The sequence below is a fragment of the Aulonocara sp. 'chitande type north' Nkhata Bay genome, linkage group LG10 (genome assembly GCF_057382095.1).
Source record: "Aulonocara sp. 'chitande type north' Nkhata Bay isolate Kocher_YH1m ecotype deep benthic linkage group LG10, A_spYH_male_GT1.1, whole genome shotgun sequence".
Classification (NCBI taxonomy): Eukaryota; Metazoa; Chordata; class Actinopteri; order Cichliformes; family Cichlidae; genus Aulonocara; species Aulonocara sp. 'chitande type north' Nkhata Bay.
In genome coordinates this window covers 10,597,781-10,615,631 of record NC_141353.1, presented here as the reverse complement: position 1 = coordinate 10,615,631, position 17,851 = coordinate 10,597,781, and the positions used below count along the sequence as shown (strand labels likewise).

Sequence of the window (17,851 nt, the reverse complement as noted above, 5' to 3'; positions counted from 1 at the left end):
CATGAAAAATGGCAGAGTTCAGCATATTCAGAAGTGTTCATGTTTGTTTGAAGAAGACTGTTAAAAATGCCAAAGAAAGGCGACCCGAATGTGACAAGATAACGCTAAGAAGAAGGAAAAAAGCTGTCACGGTTTTGCACCATTAAGTCAAAATGAAGCACAGTGTGACTGAGGAGTCATAATAAAGTGTACGAGCTAGATTTTACTCGTGGATTGTTTGCTGACCTGGATTTATGGACAACTGGAGCTTAAAAACAAGACAGACAATGAGACAAATGGCATTATTAGAGAGAGAGAGAGTAAGTGCGAGGGAAGAGAACGGGAGGTGAGCGAGAGGCCAGAGGATGGAGGGACTCCTAGTGACAGAGGATGGAGGCAGATGACGAGGTTTTTACTGTTGATGTCACGCTGGTTTGCAAACAGCCAGTGAACTCACAGGTCACAGGAAGGTAGGCATTACTATGAGCACCGGCACTCTGTAACCTCCGGCCGAAGGCACAGAAGCAAAATGAAGCAGATGTGGGACGAGAGAGACAGCTGGCCTTTAAAGGGACAGTTCTCCCCAAACACTCTGGTCTGTAGTGTTTTTCATTCACTTCTGTTTATTCTGGATTGTTTTGATGTGAGATGCCCAGTTTGTCAGAGATGTCTGTCTTCTCTTGAATGTAATTGAACTAAATGGTATTGCCTTGTGGGACGAAAATTAAAAATGGCAGCGTTGCTGTCTCTTTCCAGAAATCGTGACCCAGTAAGTAAAAAAAACAAACTCCATAAACCTCCAGGAGCAGCGTCGTGTTAGAAGGCTTTTCCTTCTGCTGAGAAACGTTTCTGTTACTACGTCTAACGAAAGACTCGTGGCTGTGACCATGTGACAGGATGTAAACATTACTTTCCTCTGATGTTAGCTAGCAACACAGTTTTTTTGTTGTAGTTGGTGATGTAAATAATGGAATAATGGCCTGTTTTATTTTTGAGTAAATGTGTAAGAAAAGACACAAATGCTGGGGCACTGAGGATAACAAAAAGAGTCCACTGATTAATATTCAGCAACAAAAAGGAAGAGAAATGCTAACGACAGTGACATTATCACTTGTGACTGATTATTCTGCAGAAACTCTACATTCTTAGTTATCATGTAACTACATGTAACCCCTTTACCGCATACGCCGTTACCTTCCATGGCGACCACGTCGACCTGATGTGTGGTCATATTTCTCAGGAGGTGCACGTCAGGTTCTGTGGAAGGTTAAGGGTAGATTTCCCACAGAAGTCTAAATCAGGTCACATGTTTTGAGCAACGTTTAGTTTCATTAAACAAAAGAAAAGAAAAGATGTGGGAGTGGGGTGTTGGGGCAATAACCCACTGCCCCCCATCCTTTCAAGGCCCATGGTCTGAGTCAAATTTGTTCCCCTTTTCAGATCTTGGTATATTAAACATCGTCAGTATGTTGGAGTCATATCTAACCACGTCTATGTGTTTAATGTTACTTCAGTTATATGAACTGTAAAGATTTTTTTTGTCAGACATGTAATAAACACACTTGTGGAAACTTTGTTCCAGTAGATGTTGGGATTTGTTAGTTTGGCTCCAAATGGCAGACGGACTAAAGCATTCAAAAATGATCTAAATAAACATTAATGAAACCCTCTTGTTCTGTGTTTCTGTACCAGTCTGCTCACAGTTCTCTAAGGGAGTGTACGCCATCATGGGTCTGTACGACCGGCGGACGGTCAACATGCTGATGTCCTTCTGCGGGTCTCTGCACGTCTGCTTCGTCACGCCGTCCTTCCCCGTGCAGACCAACAACCAGTTCGTCCTGCAGCTGCGGCCCCAGCTGCAGGAGCCCCTCATGGCCCTGCTCGAGCACTTCTACTGGACCAGGTTCGTCTACATGTACAGCTCTGAATCAGGTGAGGACGCCAGCATGCAGCACAAATGGTTTCTCTGTATCAAGCTTCGTGTTGGAGTGCCTGTTCAGCAAGCAGTGCAACATTACTCCTGAGCAAAGTGTGCGGGTCTGAGGAGGGGGCGGGGTTAAAGAGCACGTGTTTGTTCGTTCTCGATGTTCTCAGACTCTTTAGTCTGAGTGGAGAACTGAAAGTAAGAGAAACCTGGATTTAGAAATCAATTTGTTCTAATGTTAACGTGATGCTCTCGGTGGGTATAAAAACAAAAATAGATATCTGGAAGATTATTTTATTTCATTACAAAACCAAAGCTTTAGAAATGACAAACAATGAGTTACGGTAACATTGCGGTAAGTCTGAAGTTTTCTCATGTCAGCAAACAGAAAAAGGGGAAAATATGTCTGGTTGGTCTGACACTGAAGCATTCAGGATCAGCATATCCAGGATAGAGAAACAAGAAGAAGCTGGTTGTCAACTCGATGAATTAACGCAGACCTTATCATTCTGACCAAACGCAAACACGGACGGGTCCACTGGCAGCAGATTTCATAAAAGAAGATCAATCTGTGATATTAGCAAAATATGTGAGACATCAATCAACAGTCAAAGCAGCAGTGTGTGAGTGTGCGTGACGAGGGAAGTGTTGTACGGCGTTTTATTTTTAACAGTCAGGAAGGAAAGAGCTCAGTGTGCTCAATGAAAGCTAATAGGCTAATCGCTTTCACGGCGCTATCATCCAGGCACGCGGCGCCATGGCTGTAATTACAGATGTGTATTCCAGTAAATCAGCGTGTCGCTCCGATGGCTTCTTCTGATGTGTGACACAGTTTCACACTCCGCCTTCTAGCTGCAGCTGCCTGCGCTTTTAGGAGAAGATCACTGCAGATGCTTGCAGCCTCGTCCTCAGGCTCTGCATTCATACAGACAAAGACTTTAGACCATCTGAAACTGTAGACGTGACAATAGTGAACAACATCTGCCACGTGTGCAATTTCAGCTGATCATAACGAGCTGCAAAAAAAGGAGTCGTCTCTGTGGTTGACTTCAGGCTGCTGAACATGAACTCAGTGTTTGTCTGACTACTGAAAGATTCACTTGTGCAGACACAAACTTTGGATTGTGTCCTGAAAACTTCACCTCCAGCTCTTTGGTTCAAGCAAACAACAACCTTTGGAGAATTGACCAAAAAAGGTCTGTTAGCTTGGTCGGCCTCCCTCCCTCCTGCGCCAGGCCGAGTGTCCCCCCGCAGCCCGTGATCTGTTATAGTCCATTTGGCAATCGGCAGCAGACTGTCTAATCTTATTGCCTCTTTTACATCTACCCGGGAAGTGTTATTGGAAGTCTATGTGGTGTAATAGTGCATGGCTGTCTGCCTCGGCAGTGCAGTCTGTCTGATGTTATTGCTCCTCGACATCTGCTGAGGACACTGGCTGTCTGTTGGAGGCAGAGTGGATTTCCTGAGGCCGAGCGCCTCCAGCTCAGCTCTGATTTACGTCCACTCTCAGCGTCTGCACAAACAGGAGGGTCCCTGCTGGGGATGAAATGGAACAGTCAATCAACAGTCAGGCTTCAGTCAGACTGCAGTAATAGTTTAAGTAGTTAGAAAGAAAAATGGTTTTCAGAAATCCGAATTCACTCGTTCGTTTCTTTTTGACTTCAGGCTCAATTATTTACTCTTTAGAAATGTGTGAAAAAGAGGAGAATCAGACTGAAGGACTGGATACTGCAACTGGAAGAATTCTCAAAGTGTCTGAAACGAATGACTTAACCAGCCTTTTCCATAAAATACAGATTTAAATACTACAAAGCCCTGCGACAGGCCGGGGCCTGTCCAGGGTCTACCCCACCTCTCACTCCATGCCAGCTGGGATAAGCTCCACCCCTCCCCAACCATGACAACCCTGAATTGAAAAAGCAGAAGAAAATGGATGGCTAAGCAGCAGTGGACTGAAATGGTTCTGACTAATTCAAATTCATGTGACAGAAAAACTGAAAAGAAAGGTTAGAGAGGAAAAGTTGGATTTTATGTTATAAGAAATCTGGACTAAGGTAAAGACTGAATTTAAAAAGTTGGCCTGGAGTAAAGTTATGTGAGGAAACTGGAATGACCTTTCACATGAGAGAAAAAGCTTCTGTGCAAGCGTGCTCTCCTTCTCCCTATTTTTCCTGCCTCGTTCTTTCCTCTTCCTTTCCCCTCTTCGTCGTCGGGTTACTTCTCATTACTCCGTCTCTTCTTCTGTTCCTGCTCTCTGTACTCTCAGCTTGTACCTCTCAGTAAACGCAGTGTTGAGAGCCTATTTTCTGCTTGGCTGCTGGTGGACGACTCACAGCCACAGGCTCAGCTCTGCCTATTTAGTGTGTGTGTGTGTGTGTGTGTGTGTGTGTGTGTGTGTGTGTGTGTGTGTGTGTGTGTGTGTGCACCACAAACACATGTGTACGACTTCACTAACCTCGCCATTTATTACATAAATGAACTTGCCGGCGTGTTCGAACCTTATTCAACACATGGACAGATAAAAAGTTATCAAATCTGACTCATCCCATAATTGTCTCTCTGTGTTGTTGCCATGGATACAGACTTACAGATGTGAGAGCCTGCTGAAAGCAGAGTAGTTACAGTGAAGTGTTTTCAGCCCTCCATCATTTCATCCTCCTCTGAGCCCTGCCCTCCTCGTCTCCTTTCACCTTTTCCTCCTTCAGTCTGACATTTCCTGTCCTTCCATGTTGTAAAGGGTTTTTTTCACTCTCATTTGAAGGATTTTTAGGAATGTTTTCTTTGTCTCTGTCCAGGATCTGAAGATGTTTTCACTTTTTTCTAGTGAGGAAAACCACAAAGATCTATGAGCTGTAGCTCTGCAGAGTCCGACCTGCACTCCTTCCATTTAGACAGATTTCCACCCGCCTTCGCTGGCGAAGGGCCAATCACAGCCGCTGATCTCATACAGGGCTGATTTGATTTGATGGCCACATGTAACCATACACAGCAGAATGTTATTTACTCAGTTTGATACAGCACGAGTGAACATGTTCTAAATGTCTGAGAGAACTTCAATAAGCTGATCAGAGTAACCCACATGGAAAAGAAATAGAAAAAACTTATAAAAGACTTGCATCAGATGTGGCCTACTTCATATAGTGAATCATAGAAGGCTTATATGATTTACTCATGAAAGTGGCCACTTTCTCATTACTTTCATATATTGTTTTAGTAAGTAATAATAATAATAATGGATTGGATTTATATAGCGCTTTTCAAGGCACCCAAAGCGCTTTACAATGTCACTATTCATTCACACACTGGTGGAGGCAGCTACAGTTGTAGCCACAGCTGCCCTGGGGCAGACTGACAGAAGCGAGGCTGCCATATGCCATCGGCCCGATGGCGTGATATGACAGGGGTAAAGTGTCTTGCCCAAGGACACAACGACCAGGACAGAGAGCCCGGGGATCGAACCGGCAACCTTCCGGTTACAGATGCGCTTCCCAACCCCCAGCGCCACGGTCGCCCCAAGTAGCCAAAAACATATAAGTTTCATTTATATAATTTTTCAAGGGATCTTATATCTGTTTTCACTCTTGTATGCTTTTCATGCAAGTTTCACACAAGACAGAAACAAACTTTATAGGATTTATATAAATCTTTTCCATGTGGAAAACGCTGCTGAGACTGTGGAGAAGAAAGAGCTACGACTGCACAGCTGTCCGTCCTTCTTTGTTCCTTCATTTCTCCTCCAGCAGAACATTTGATTCAATTTTCTTTTCATTTGATCCCTGTTGATAGTTTCTAAACACACATACTTAGTTCTGTTAAATATTGTTTCACTGTTAGATTATACAGATGATAAGTACTTTTTCTGATAAGTCAAAAACAGCGCCAGCTAAACTGGAAGAAGTTGATGTGTCAGATATAAAAACTTGAGGAATGAAGTCGCAGATACTGACAGTAGAAACGGGTTTCTTTTGAAGGAGGGCTGGGCTCTCCCTCAGAGATAGGGTGAGGACCTCGGCCATTTGAGGGACTCGCAGTAGAGCGGCTGCTCCTCCACATTGAAAGGAGTCAGTCGACATGTTTCGGGCACGGAACCGAACATCTCCTTGGCGAGGAGCAGAAAGTGGATGGATGTGATTGTTGCACTCCGGTGGAGATGGTCGGTTAATATTCGGGTCCTCTCACTGAGACCATTTTTTTCCTGTGGGCTCATTCAAGGTAAAAATCCTTGACCTGAGACAATAAACGCTTCCTCTCCTGTGTTCTCTGAACTGTCCAGAGGATCAAGAAAGCTTTTACATGTTCCTTTCATCTTGTGCTGCTTCTTTATTTTTTTCTATTTTCTCATCTTTTTGCTCACCAACGACGTGGTTAAAGCGGACGGCGGGGAGCTCCGTCCACTTATTAAAAGAGAAAAAAAGCTGGACATATGGACGGGCAGCAGCTGTAAAGGAAATAAACCACGGAGAAGAAATGAGCAGTCTCTGTGTAATTGAACATGAAACTGTGTGTGTCTGTGTGTCGTTGACATAACTGTTGCCGCATCGCCAGTTTAATATCCAACACACACACAAATATGTGCACGTTCATGCACCAGCACACACATTACAGGCTGAGGCAGCAGAGAAAGAGAGCGCTGCTTCTTCTTCTCTGCTGGAGTAAAAAGAAGTGTTTTTATGACAGCTTTTTTTTTTTCATCTACTTTTGCAAACTGAGGGAGAGACGAGCGCAGAGTTCAGACTGTGACAGCCAACAAATGTTAACACTTGGTAGTGAGCACCACGCAGACAGTAATGCTGAGTCATGCAGTCGCATTTATTCTTAAACTAAAATATTTCTGTCTTACTTCCTGTTGTTTCCTCAGAGTGGAGCAGCTGTTAGCACAGTGTTGACCTCAAGCTAGCCTTCCAGTTTTGTTGGTTAGTGTTAGCTAAGACTTGTTTGACATAACCAGACTGCAGAACTTCATCATTCATGTGACTGTGTATTTGTGCTCCAGAGCACAGCCAGTATTTGTGGCTCTTTCGTCGGCTCGATTTTCCACCGCAGCCACCGGACCTGGGTCGGAGACAGGAGCGTACAATCGTGTTGGTTTACAATGACAAACAGATGTTGCAGTCGTTTGAAAACTAAAGACTTTGTGGAAAAAACAGGAAACATTTTGAGTTCTTCTCTTGCTGTATCAGCTCTTATTATCTGCCAGGATTGTCTGAGTGGCGCCAGCTATAGTTCAGGAGAATACTGCACCTTAATTTTGGGTTAGGGGCTGTGTGATGATGGTAGGGCGGGTGTTTTATCCCTGGATTGGTTCCGTTTTTGCTCCTCCCCTCTCTCTTCTTTGTTTTTTTCTATTCCTGAGTTTTTCTTCTGAAATATCTGGTTTTGCTTTCCTCATATTTTCTCACCTCATCTTTCTCCATCACCTGGTTTTATTCTTTCTGTCCTCATCTTTACTTCCTGTTTATCACTTGTTTAGAGGTAAATGATATGCAGGCATCATATTATAAAAGGGCAGATTAGAGTCTATGATTTTAAAAATCATTACACCTGTTTTTATCCCTGCTTTTGTTCGCTCTTTTATTTGAGTCTTCTGTCTCTCACTATTGTTCTCTCTCCGTCCTCAGCAGTGACTGACACTTGGCCTGTCAGCGTGGGTGTCTTGCTGTATGTCTAATTGAAGGTTGTGCATTATCATTAACACACTTGACTTGCGGAGCTGAGCCTGTGCAGCAGCTGTAAACACTGACAGCGTATGGGCTTTAATGAACAGCTACCTTTCAGAGGAGATGCATAATTTCTTTCAGATAGTAGCAATTATGGCCAACATATCTGCTGATGTCCATTTTTAACACATCCCTATGAGGAAGAGGTGAAGTGAAAGAAACATTTGGATCCTTTATTTAAGTAAAACAGGCAAGAACACAATAGGAAGGCTCTCTGACAGTAGTTATTCTGCAGGAAGCTATGAATTATTTCAGTATTAATACTGATACATGGATGTGTTGGCAGGAATTTACTGTTTCCTGAAGTAGAACAGGCTGGTATTGATTCTTTTAGCCTTGTTTGTGACTCTTGGATGTCTCCAGTTGTTGGTATGTTGTTGGCTATCAGTAGTAAGCCTGACTCCAGCCCCTGGTTGGCCTTGTGTTGATTTCATAGCCTGGTTTTGGCCCTCTGTTCAGCCGGTACTCACCCCTTGCTTGTTATTCATTTGTTGGCCCTATATTAACTCATGTTAGTTTAAATATATATATATATATATACACACACAGTGGGGCAAAAAAGTATTTAGTCAGCCACCGATTGTGCAAGTTCCCCCACCTAAAATGATGACAGAGGTCAGTAATTTGCACTAGAGGTACACTTCAACTGTGAGAGACAGAATGTGAAAAAAAAAATCCATGAATCCACATGGTAGGATTTGTAAAGAATTTATTGGTAAATCAGGGTGGAAAATAAGTATTTGGTCAATAACAAAAATACAACTCAATACTTTGTAACATAACCTTTGTTGGCAATAACAGAGGTCAAACGTTTACTATAGGTCTTTACCAGGTTTGCACACACAGTAGCTGGTATTTTGGCCCATTCCTCCATGCAGATCTTCTCGAGAGCAGTGATGTTTTGGGGCTGTCGCCGAGCAACACGGACTTTCAACTCCCGCCACAGATTTTCTATGGGGTTGAGGTCTGGAGACTGGCTAGGCCACTCCAGGACTTTCAAATGCTTCTTACGGAGCCACTCCTTTGTTGCCCGGGCGGTGTGTTTTGGATCATTGTCATGTTGGAAGACCCAGCCTCGTTTCATCTTCAAAGTTCTCACTGATGGAAGGAGGTTTTGGCTCAAAATCTCACGATACATGGCCCCATTCATTCTGTCCTTAACACGGATCAGTCGTCCTGTCCCCTTGGCAGAAAAACAGCCCCATAGCATGATGTTTCCACCCCCATGCTTCACAGTAGGTATGGTGTTCTTGGGATGCAACTCAGTATTCTTCTTCCTCCAAACACGACGAGTTGAGTTTATACCAAAAAGTTCTACTTTGGTTTCATCTGACCACATGACATTCTCCCAATCCTCTGCTGTATCATCCATGTGCTCTCTGGCAAACTTCAGACGGGCCTGGACATGCACTGGCTTCAGCAGCGGAACACGTCTGGCACTGCGGGATTTGATTCCCTGCCGTTGTAGTGTGTTACTGATGGTGACCTTTGTTACTTTGGTCCCAGCTCTCTGCAGGTCATTCACCAGGTCCCCCCGTGTGGTTCTGGGATCTTTGCTCACCGTTCTCATGATCATTTCGACCCCACGGGATGAGATCTTGCGTGGAGCCCCAGATGGAGGGAGATTATCAGTGGTCTTGTATGTCTTCCATTTTCTGATGATTGCTCCCACAGTTGATTTTTTCACACCAAGCTGCTTGCCTATTGTAGATTCACTCTTCCCAGTCTGGTGCAGGTCTACAATACTTTTCCTGGTGTCCTTCGAAAGCTCTTTGGTCTTGGCCATGGCGGCGTTTGGAGTCTGACTGTTTGAGGCTGTGGACAGGTGTCTTTTATACAGATGATGAGTTCAAACAGGTGCCATTCATACAGGTAACGAGTGGGGGACAGAAAAGCTTCTTACAGAAGACGTTACAGGTCTGTGAGAGCCAGAGATTTTCCTTGTTTGAGGTGACCAAATACTTATTTTCCACCCTAATTTACGAATAAATTCTTTACAAATCCTACCATGTGGATTCATGGATTTTTTTTTCACATTCTGTCTCTCACAGTTGAAGTGTACCTCTGGTGCAAATTACTGACCTCTGTCATCATTTTAGGTGGGGGAACTTGCACAATCGGTGGCTGACTAAATACTTTTTTGCCCCACTGTATATAAATATATATATTATTGTTCGGCCTTGGTTTGCCTAATATTTTCCCTTGGTGGTGCCTTTGTATTCCTCAGTTGGCCTGGTATTGTTTATTGGTATCTTAGGTTACCGGTTACCCTGGTGTTATTCCACTGGTCCAGTGATTCCATCATGGATGATTATCTAATGGTGTAGCTGAAGCTATGATGAAATCATTTCTGGGATCAAGAGGCATGGAAGTGCTGCTCCAACAGCAGGGATTTAGTCCCATGCAAACCAAGCATTAAGTGGGATTGATGGATGGATTTATTCATGTTTGTCATGACATGTGTCAGATCAATAATCTTCCTCTGGAAGATATTTTGTATTTCTCTTTCCTTTTTTTTCCCCCATGCCTGAAACTTTAGGTGTCTTGCAGTTTGAGCCAGTTTAAATCAGTTATTTGATTTATAAGAGTTTTATTCTTAAAGTATGTAGGTGTGTAAAAATATTCTTGGGAAAGTGTTGGTGTTTACTTTGCAGAACCCAGTTTGAAAGCAATTAAAACTGACATTATCTAACCTGCTGAGTCAAAGAGGACTAGAGAAGTTTTGGAGCTCAGCACTTGATCTTCATCCATCAGATGTTAGCACTGAATTGCCTTTTGTCCCCCTGTTGAAACTAATGTTCCCATGTATCACACACACACACACACACACACACACACACACACACACACACACACACACACACACACACACACACACACACACACACACACACACACACACACGGAGCGAGTCTGCTGATTGTAACGACGTCTAATCTTCTGCTCTGAGTGTGAGACACTGAGGTAATAACGCTGGAGGAGGTGTTGCTGCGCACGTGTCACAGTATCTTTGAAGTCTCTTTTTCAGTGTGTCTCTCTCTGCTCTTTGAAGTCTATCTGAATTCTGCTGACTTGTCTTTTGAACAGTGTGTGTGTGTGTGTGTGTGTGTGTGTGTACTGTAAAATGCTGATGTGATTACTCTGCTTGTTGACTCATTGCGTTTTTAAACACAGAGAAGAAAACTCCCTGTTAGGTTGTAGAAACACACTACAAGACATGTGAAGATGCACTAATTGAGAATTTGAATGATTTTATTTTTGCCGGCTGAGAGGCAGAGGAGCGGGGGGTGAGTAAGCAGTAACAGGGTCACTGGTAGGAAAAGTGCAGTGATATAAAAAAGGTTTTGATTCTTTTGAGCAGGAAAACCAGCACAGTGATCTAATACCTTTCCCTCCATTTGAAAAGGGGATGCTAGCTTCACATCAAATACACCCCAGAGCATTCTTCACACATGGACTGCAGCCCTGTGCTGGGTTTACTGCTACTGTGAGACTGTACAGTAGCTGCTTTTTCAGCTGCCAGCCTGCTACTGCAGTAGTCTTGAGCGCTGCCTCCTGCACTCGCCATCCAGGCAGCTCCCTCACCTTAACCACAGTTGAATAGAACTGGATCATTTTCTGCTTTGTGCTGTGGGCAAAATCACAGGCTTGTTCTCCTGAAATTGTTCTATCCTTTCAAGACCCTGAAAGGTTTAAAGGAGATGTTGAAAAAGTAGGTCACGGGGCAGAAATAGGTGCAAAAACATTTAGTAGCAAGCTGTGGCAAGCATTCAATCCACTATACTTATGGCTGTGAGCATCACCTGCATGGACGCTGACGCTCACACAGGTAAGAAAGGGACGCAAAGAACCAGAATACAAACAGGTAACAAAGCTGAAGGTGATCCTGTTTCCTGTTAACATACAGTTTAAATGTGGTGATGTGTAAATATTACAAATGTACACAATACGTTCATATATATATATACAAGAATCTAAGCGACTGCAGAAAACCTATTTTACTCATCGATTCTCTCGCCCCGGTCGCTCCATGCCCAGGACATTTTCACACATTCCTGTTTTCACATCAGTTGATTTGACCAGCTGATTCCCAGCAGACACTGATGAAGCACAGACGAGAAAGAAGAAATCAATCAATATCGAACTGAGTCTGATGTGATTATAAAGTCCAAACAGCTTAGCATTAGCTTCAAGACTTTCTTCCAAACCATCATCTTTAATAACGGTGTTATAAAGCAGTTTCTCAGAGACTTTGTAAAACTGTGCAGCAAATATGAGAAAACACTGGGATTCAGATATTCCTGAGTCTGGGATTAAAAACAGAATCATGGGATAGCTTTGCTACGCTCACAAATGATGCCCCAGTCTTCAGTTCCTGTGTAAATGTATGACCAAAACTATTTACAAAGGGCAGCCCTGGTGGATTGCAGCACCCAGTGGACTGGTCTGGATATCATGACCATTTCTACGGTTTACAGAGAATGTCAGAAATAAGAAACTATGCAGTGAGCTGCAGTTGTCTGTGACAAAATGCCATAATGGTGTTAGAGAACAGGCCAATGGAGACTCAAATAACTAAATATAGCCAAAGTATGCAGAAGAGCATCTCTGAGAGCACAACACATCAAACCTTGAAGCTGGTGGGCAGCAGCAAAAGACCACACTGGGTGCCATTCCTGTCAGCTAAGCAATTGTAATTATGGGGATAATTTATTTGCACACTCTGGGATCAATAGTAGCAACTGAGCATCATTAAAAACCACAGCCTGAGTACCGTTTCTGTCCAGCCCTTTGTGACCACAGTGGACCAACCTTCTGTGGTTGATCTTCAGTGTTATGAAGATCAGATCTGTAGCAAATATATGAGGTTTTTATATCAATATGGAGCAAAATCTAGAAGGAATATTTCCAGCACTTAGTTGAATTACAATAGAATGAGTACTAGCAAGTGTTTGTCCTGCCTCTCTCCCATCAACCCACCTGTCCCTGAGCCTGGATTTAAGGGGGAAAGTTGTCTGATTGTTGGAGCTTTCTCTGTATCATTGTAGTCTTTACTACATGCACTGAGGCGACTGCTTTTGTGATTTACCACTATATTTCTAAAATGTCATTGAATTGAAAATCACATCCAGTATGTATCTTCCAGGTTTGATCCCGAGGCCAGCTGGTGTATCATGTTTCTTTGACCATTGACTGTTTAAGGTCAGGCTTCTCTGCTTAAATAATATATCACAGCACAGAAGATGAAGCAGTGTGAGAGATAAGAGAGTCTGTGCTGCTCTGAATAAGCTTCTCAGGTATTATCCTGGATACTTCAACACCATCACAGACATTGATTTATTTTCTCAGTCAAATGCGATCTCTTAAACAAAAATAAATTCGCATCTGTGGCATCTCCATGTGAAGCAGCTTTTTGAAGTGGCACACGGGTCAAGTCCAGCCTGAGGCAGACAGCAGATTAGGGCTGCCACGATTAGTCGACTAGTCACGATTACGTCGACTATCAAAATCGTCGACGACTGATTTAATAGTCGACGCGTCGTTTGAAGCTTTGTAAGATCACAAAAGACGCAGGAATAAGTAGCAGGATTTAAGAGTGTAATAACGGACTGAAACAGAAGATGGCAGCACTGCATGTACAAGGATGCCAGCTGCTGTTAAACCCCGAAGAAGCAGAAGCTGTGTCCCAGAATTCATAGCGCAGCCCAGCGCAGTTTCCAACAATGGCGGCAGCTAGTTAGTTTTAATGTTACTCTTATTATTCTTTCTGGGTCACAAAATAAACGTTTAACATATTTTCAGGCGAGAATGTAGCTGTGTAAACCTCAAATATCTGCTCAGTTTATCAAGACACCACATATTTTCAAAAGCGCTCCGACGTTTTCGGAGACGTCTGTTACCCACTAGCTCGATAGCTAGCCGGGGGCTAGGCTAACTAGAGCCCAGCGGACTCCCGGCAAATCGTTTTCAAACCCACCGCCGTCTTTCACTTCTCAGGTTAAACATGATATATGAGTCACTTAGAGAACTTAAAAATGTTATTGTTTGGCTTTTTTTAGTATTTTATTTGTTCCTGAGTAAATCGGTTTGTCTGAGATTAAAGTTATAGTTTTTACACAGCTGAATAAACGTCAAGCAGACAGCTGATCATCAGAAGTGTGAGATGCTCGAGAATATACTCCAGTGTCCTGTTATATTTTAGATAGAAGGAGTTTATTAAACTTCACCGAAACAATCTGCAAATTTCATTAACATTTAATAAACTATCATCTTGTCTTTATTTTTAGTTAGCACAGACCTTAAACACTTAAAGCTGTAAGCTAATGAGAGTTATATAAGAGCAGATGCTGCTGGTGCAATAAGCTGTACGTTTTATGTCCAATGGATGATGATCTGATTAGTCGACTATCAAAATAATCGTTTGTGGCAGCCCTACAGCAGACATCATATGAGGCTGATTCCGCTAACCCCCCCCCCCAAAAAAAAACAAAAAAAACAAAAAAAACAAAACAAAACTACAAAACAGTTTGACATTCAGTCAGAGGAGCCACTGCCTCTTCAAATCCAGTCCTCAGCAGCTGACATGAAAACATATCTCTGCATTCATTCAGCAGTTTGGAGCAAAGCGTCTTTGAAAAGTAATCCGTCAGGCTGACGAATGGCAACAAGAGCTGGAGAAAAGATATCTGCCAACAAAGATCAAAGGAAGCAGAGATCATTTCTAAGTAAAGAGAAAGGTCACTCTATAATACAGCTGGGATGAGTTTCAGAGTCAGACTCTCCGGGTAAACTGTTGGACTGCTGCAGGTTTACACAAATATATTGTATTCAACGTAGGACAATTATTCTGAAGGTCATAAACACTGTATCTCATATCAACATGAAAACATACTCAACAAATCCTCTTCAGAATAATCATACTTGATTGAGATTCGAGTTAATGTGGACTTTTGATGCAGTCTGAATCTGGAAACACTCTGTACTTCCTTTTAGCTGGGTCACCGTTGTAATTCAGTGATAACTGCCTACCAGCAGCTAAACATATGGGATACATAACAAATAATGAGGCTCATTCAATGAGCTGATAACATTTCAAACAAGTGACTCAGCGATTATATCTCCCACTCACTCAAACTTTTCTCATAATATTTCTCATTCTAAGTTTTTTTTTTGAGACCTGGCTCTCAAAAAAAAGTAAAAAACTTCTTAGTCATAATTACGACATACAATGTGCTAATGAAAAATAAGTTTTATTGTCTTGCTCTGACTTAAAGTTGTAAAAGTCAGAGACAGTTTTCAATGAGTCCGCTGATCTTAATCACTACCTCAAACGTCTGTTACTCGTCTACTTTTCAGGTTGCAGGTCTGCAAGTTGTGAAGCTGAAAATCAGTTTGATGGTCAAAACAATTTCTGCCTTGTGAAAACCCCGGATTTGGTGATTCCCAATCGGCAGTAAATAGCCCAAGAGTCACTTGTACAGTAGTCACGGAGCATGCAAAAGATTAGCCTAACCAATCTGAGAAACACTGAAACTTTCACTAAGTTAATGAACCTGAACAGGTTTAGCAGAAAAGTTAAGTTAGTTAAAAGTCATGGAGTAGGAGACATTATACCCCCCCCCCCCCCTCCCGCTGTGCTGAACAATGGTTGGATTGCTACGTAGCTTAGATAGCTGAGAAACAAAATAGTTAAAACAGCTAAAAATGTTATAATACAGGAACAGTTCAAGGAGCTTCTATAATTAGGAATAAAATATTGGAAACCATTGGCTAAAAATATTGCAGTAAGTAATAATTTTAGTTAACGTTGCAGATAACCAAATCTATTTGATAAAGTATAATATAGAGCTGAAATAAAAATGACTTATTCTTACTGGAATATTTAGCAGCGCAAAATGGTTATTCTGAAACTTAAAATATAGCTTAGCAAGTGAAAGTGATGAAGCACAGATGGGCATGAAAAAAATCCCAAAATAAATCTGTTAGGTACAAACAATATTAAATGATGAAAAGCTGTCAGTTAAACAGGATCAACTCAAAATGACTTCCTGTGTCCGTTCTAGTTTTAATGTTGGTCACGTAACAGTGAATAGCTGTTAAAGGAAGTAGAAGCTAAAAACAGTGGCTTCATGGTTGGATTAATAAGCCAGCTGTTATAGATGAATGATTAGATACGATTGCTGACCATAGCTGATTGTTGGTAAGCTGATAAACTGATCAAAGTAAATGGTAAACTGAAAGTAACCAAGATCCAGTTTAAAGAAGTTTAAATGAATACTAGATGATGATGGGGGTTACTTGAGTCCACCTGATCAGTCACTGGGACTGTGTCAGGTGAAATAGCTATTGGATGCTGATGTTAAGTTAAGCTTAATAAAGCTTATAATGAATACAAATTTTATTAAAAAAATTAGATTATCCAAATTTAAATCATGTCATCTTGTCTATGACTAAATGCAGCTGAGGCGGCTCCCGTCTTACTTTGCTGTCCCTCAGGTTTGGCAGTGTTGCAGAGGATCCTGGACACGGCGGCAGAACGAAGTTGGCAGGTCACCTCGGTTAACCTGGACAGTCTCACAGAGCCGGCCTTCATCAAGCTGCTGGCTGACCTCGACTACAAGAAGGACTTCCAGATCATCATCGACTGCGAGCTGAAACGCCTCAACTACATCCTCAACCTGGTAAAACACTCTGAAACCAAACCAGTGGCCTCCACTCTGTCTGCATAAGAATTACTGCCTGATACTTCTGAGGGCCTACAGTAATGATATTGTGAATTAGCATGAAATTTTATCAGCGCTCTGGTGTGAGAAGTCAGAAATGCTGATTGTAACTATTATTATAATTTCTGTATTTTTATTTTTAGTAGATAATTTGTTTTGTTAAGTACAAAAACTCCTCCCGCCCTGTGGTACCTGGGAGAGGCTCTAGCCCTCCAGCAACCCTAAACTGGATGAACAGTTCGGAAAGTGCATGGATGGATGGTTCCCTCTCCATTCATATAATAAAAAAGTTCTTGTAAATAACTTCTCAAATAGCTGCTGAGTGGCAGCACTAATAACTGGGCAGGTAATGTTTCTTCCTGATCTTGTGGAAATACAGCCAACTCAATATTGCCTTGGAGCTTTCCCCAAGTCTCCAAGCTCTTTTGGTTTCACCCTCGCTCTTCACCATCTTCAATTATTTGGGGAAAATCCCCGATTTGTTTTTTTTCTGTAAGCCTGCCTTTACAGTGAAGCTGAACCCAACTAAAAGCCGGTGATTTCAGTTTGTTTTTATCCACTGGTCAGTCTAAATTGAATTAATAGTTTCATGTAAGTGTTATTTAAGGGCAGAAACAAACTGAATGTTGGATGATTTTAGCTTCTTCCTCTAATCACCTGTGGAAAATGATAACAGTTTTATGTTGAGGCATTCCATCTGAAATCAACATGAGCCTCCAGCTCGACTGTCTAAAGCTAAAGAATGGTTGCGTTGAAACCGTAGATTCATATATCAAATATTCTCCAGCACCATGAACTTGACAAGAATAAGTGGAAGAGGATGAATGGATGTGAAATATCAGAAGTTGTGCCACAGAAACAAAACACCAGTAGATAGTCTAATCCAATTCAAACACAGCTCTGGAGTTTTCCAGATGGTACTCCAGCTCTAACAGGAAATCATTTTGTTCAATATGTGCATATTTTTCATTTTGGAAAATTTCGACCCTGGAGGAGTCTAAAAAGGAAACTTAATGATTCTAAGAGACATTAAAAACTCAACAAGGATCAATGTCATGTTTTTGTATATAACATTTGATGTGAGCAGGCTTGAAGGCCAAGCTGCTGTATCAGTACACACCAACCCTCTAACCACTGCTACCATATTAGTGATTAGAAACCATACCACTGCTATAACAAGACAGTTACAGTATTTTTCTGATTGGCCCCTCATGACATCATACAGATCCAATACTATGAAACCGGAGTGCTTTGGCCTGCAGGGATTACAGACACCAACTGCATTGTATTGAATCAGAGTATTTTCCCCTTTATTGAGAATAACAGCGGCACTTTAACTCAGACTCGTCTGGGATGATCCCGTTCTCGGTGTCGGTTAATGAGAAGCTCGTGTGTAAGCAAACCCTCGACGCGACGAGCAGCGGAGCTAAAGTGAACAGAACAATGCGGCCCTGATGAGCTGATACTGACTGTGTGTGAAAAAGAAACAGATTTCAGATTCAGCGTGG

At 42.2% G+C, this 17,851-nt stretch overlaps 1 protein-coding gene across 6 annotated transcripts in view; it reads left to right on the top strand.

Moving 5' to 3' along the window:
• LOC147320310 (glutamate receptor 1-like) overlaps positions 1-17,851 on the top strand; it is a 109,363-nt gene that overhangs the window by 43,861 nt on the left and 47,651 nt on the right. For all 6 annotated transcript variants that reach the window (XR_015131242.1, XM_086308149.1, XM_086308148.1 and 3 more), the window contains exons 3-4: positions 1,672-1,911; positions 16,117-16,301. Coding sequence is in view for 5 of the 6 variants with exons in the window: in XM_086308149.1 (XP_086164275.1) it covers positions 1,672-1,911; positions 16,117-16,301 (425 nt within the window). In the remaining variant the exon portion in view is untranslated. The remainder of the gene's footprint in view (positions 1-1,671; positions 1,912-16,116; positions 16,302-17,851) is intronic.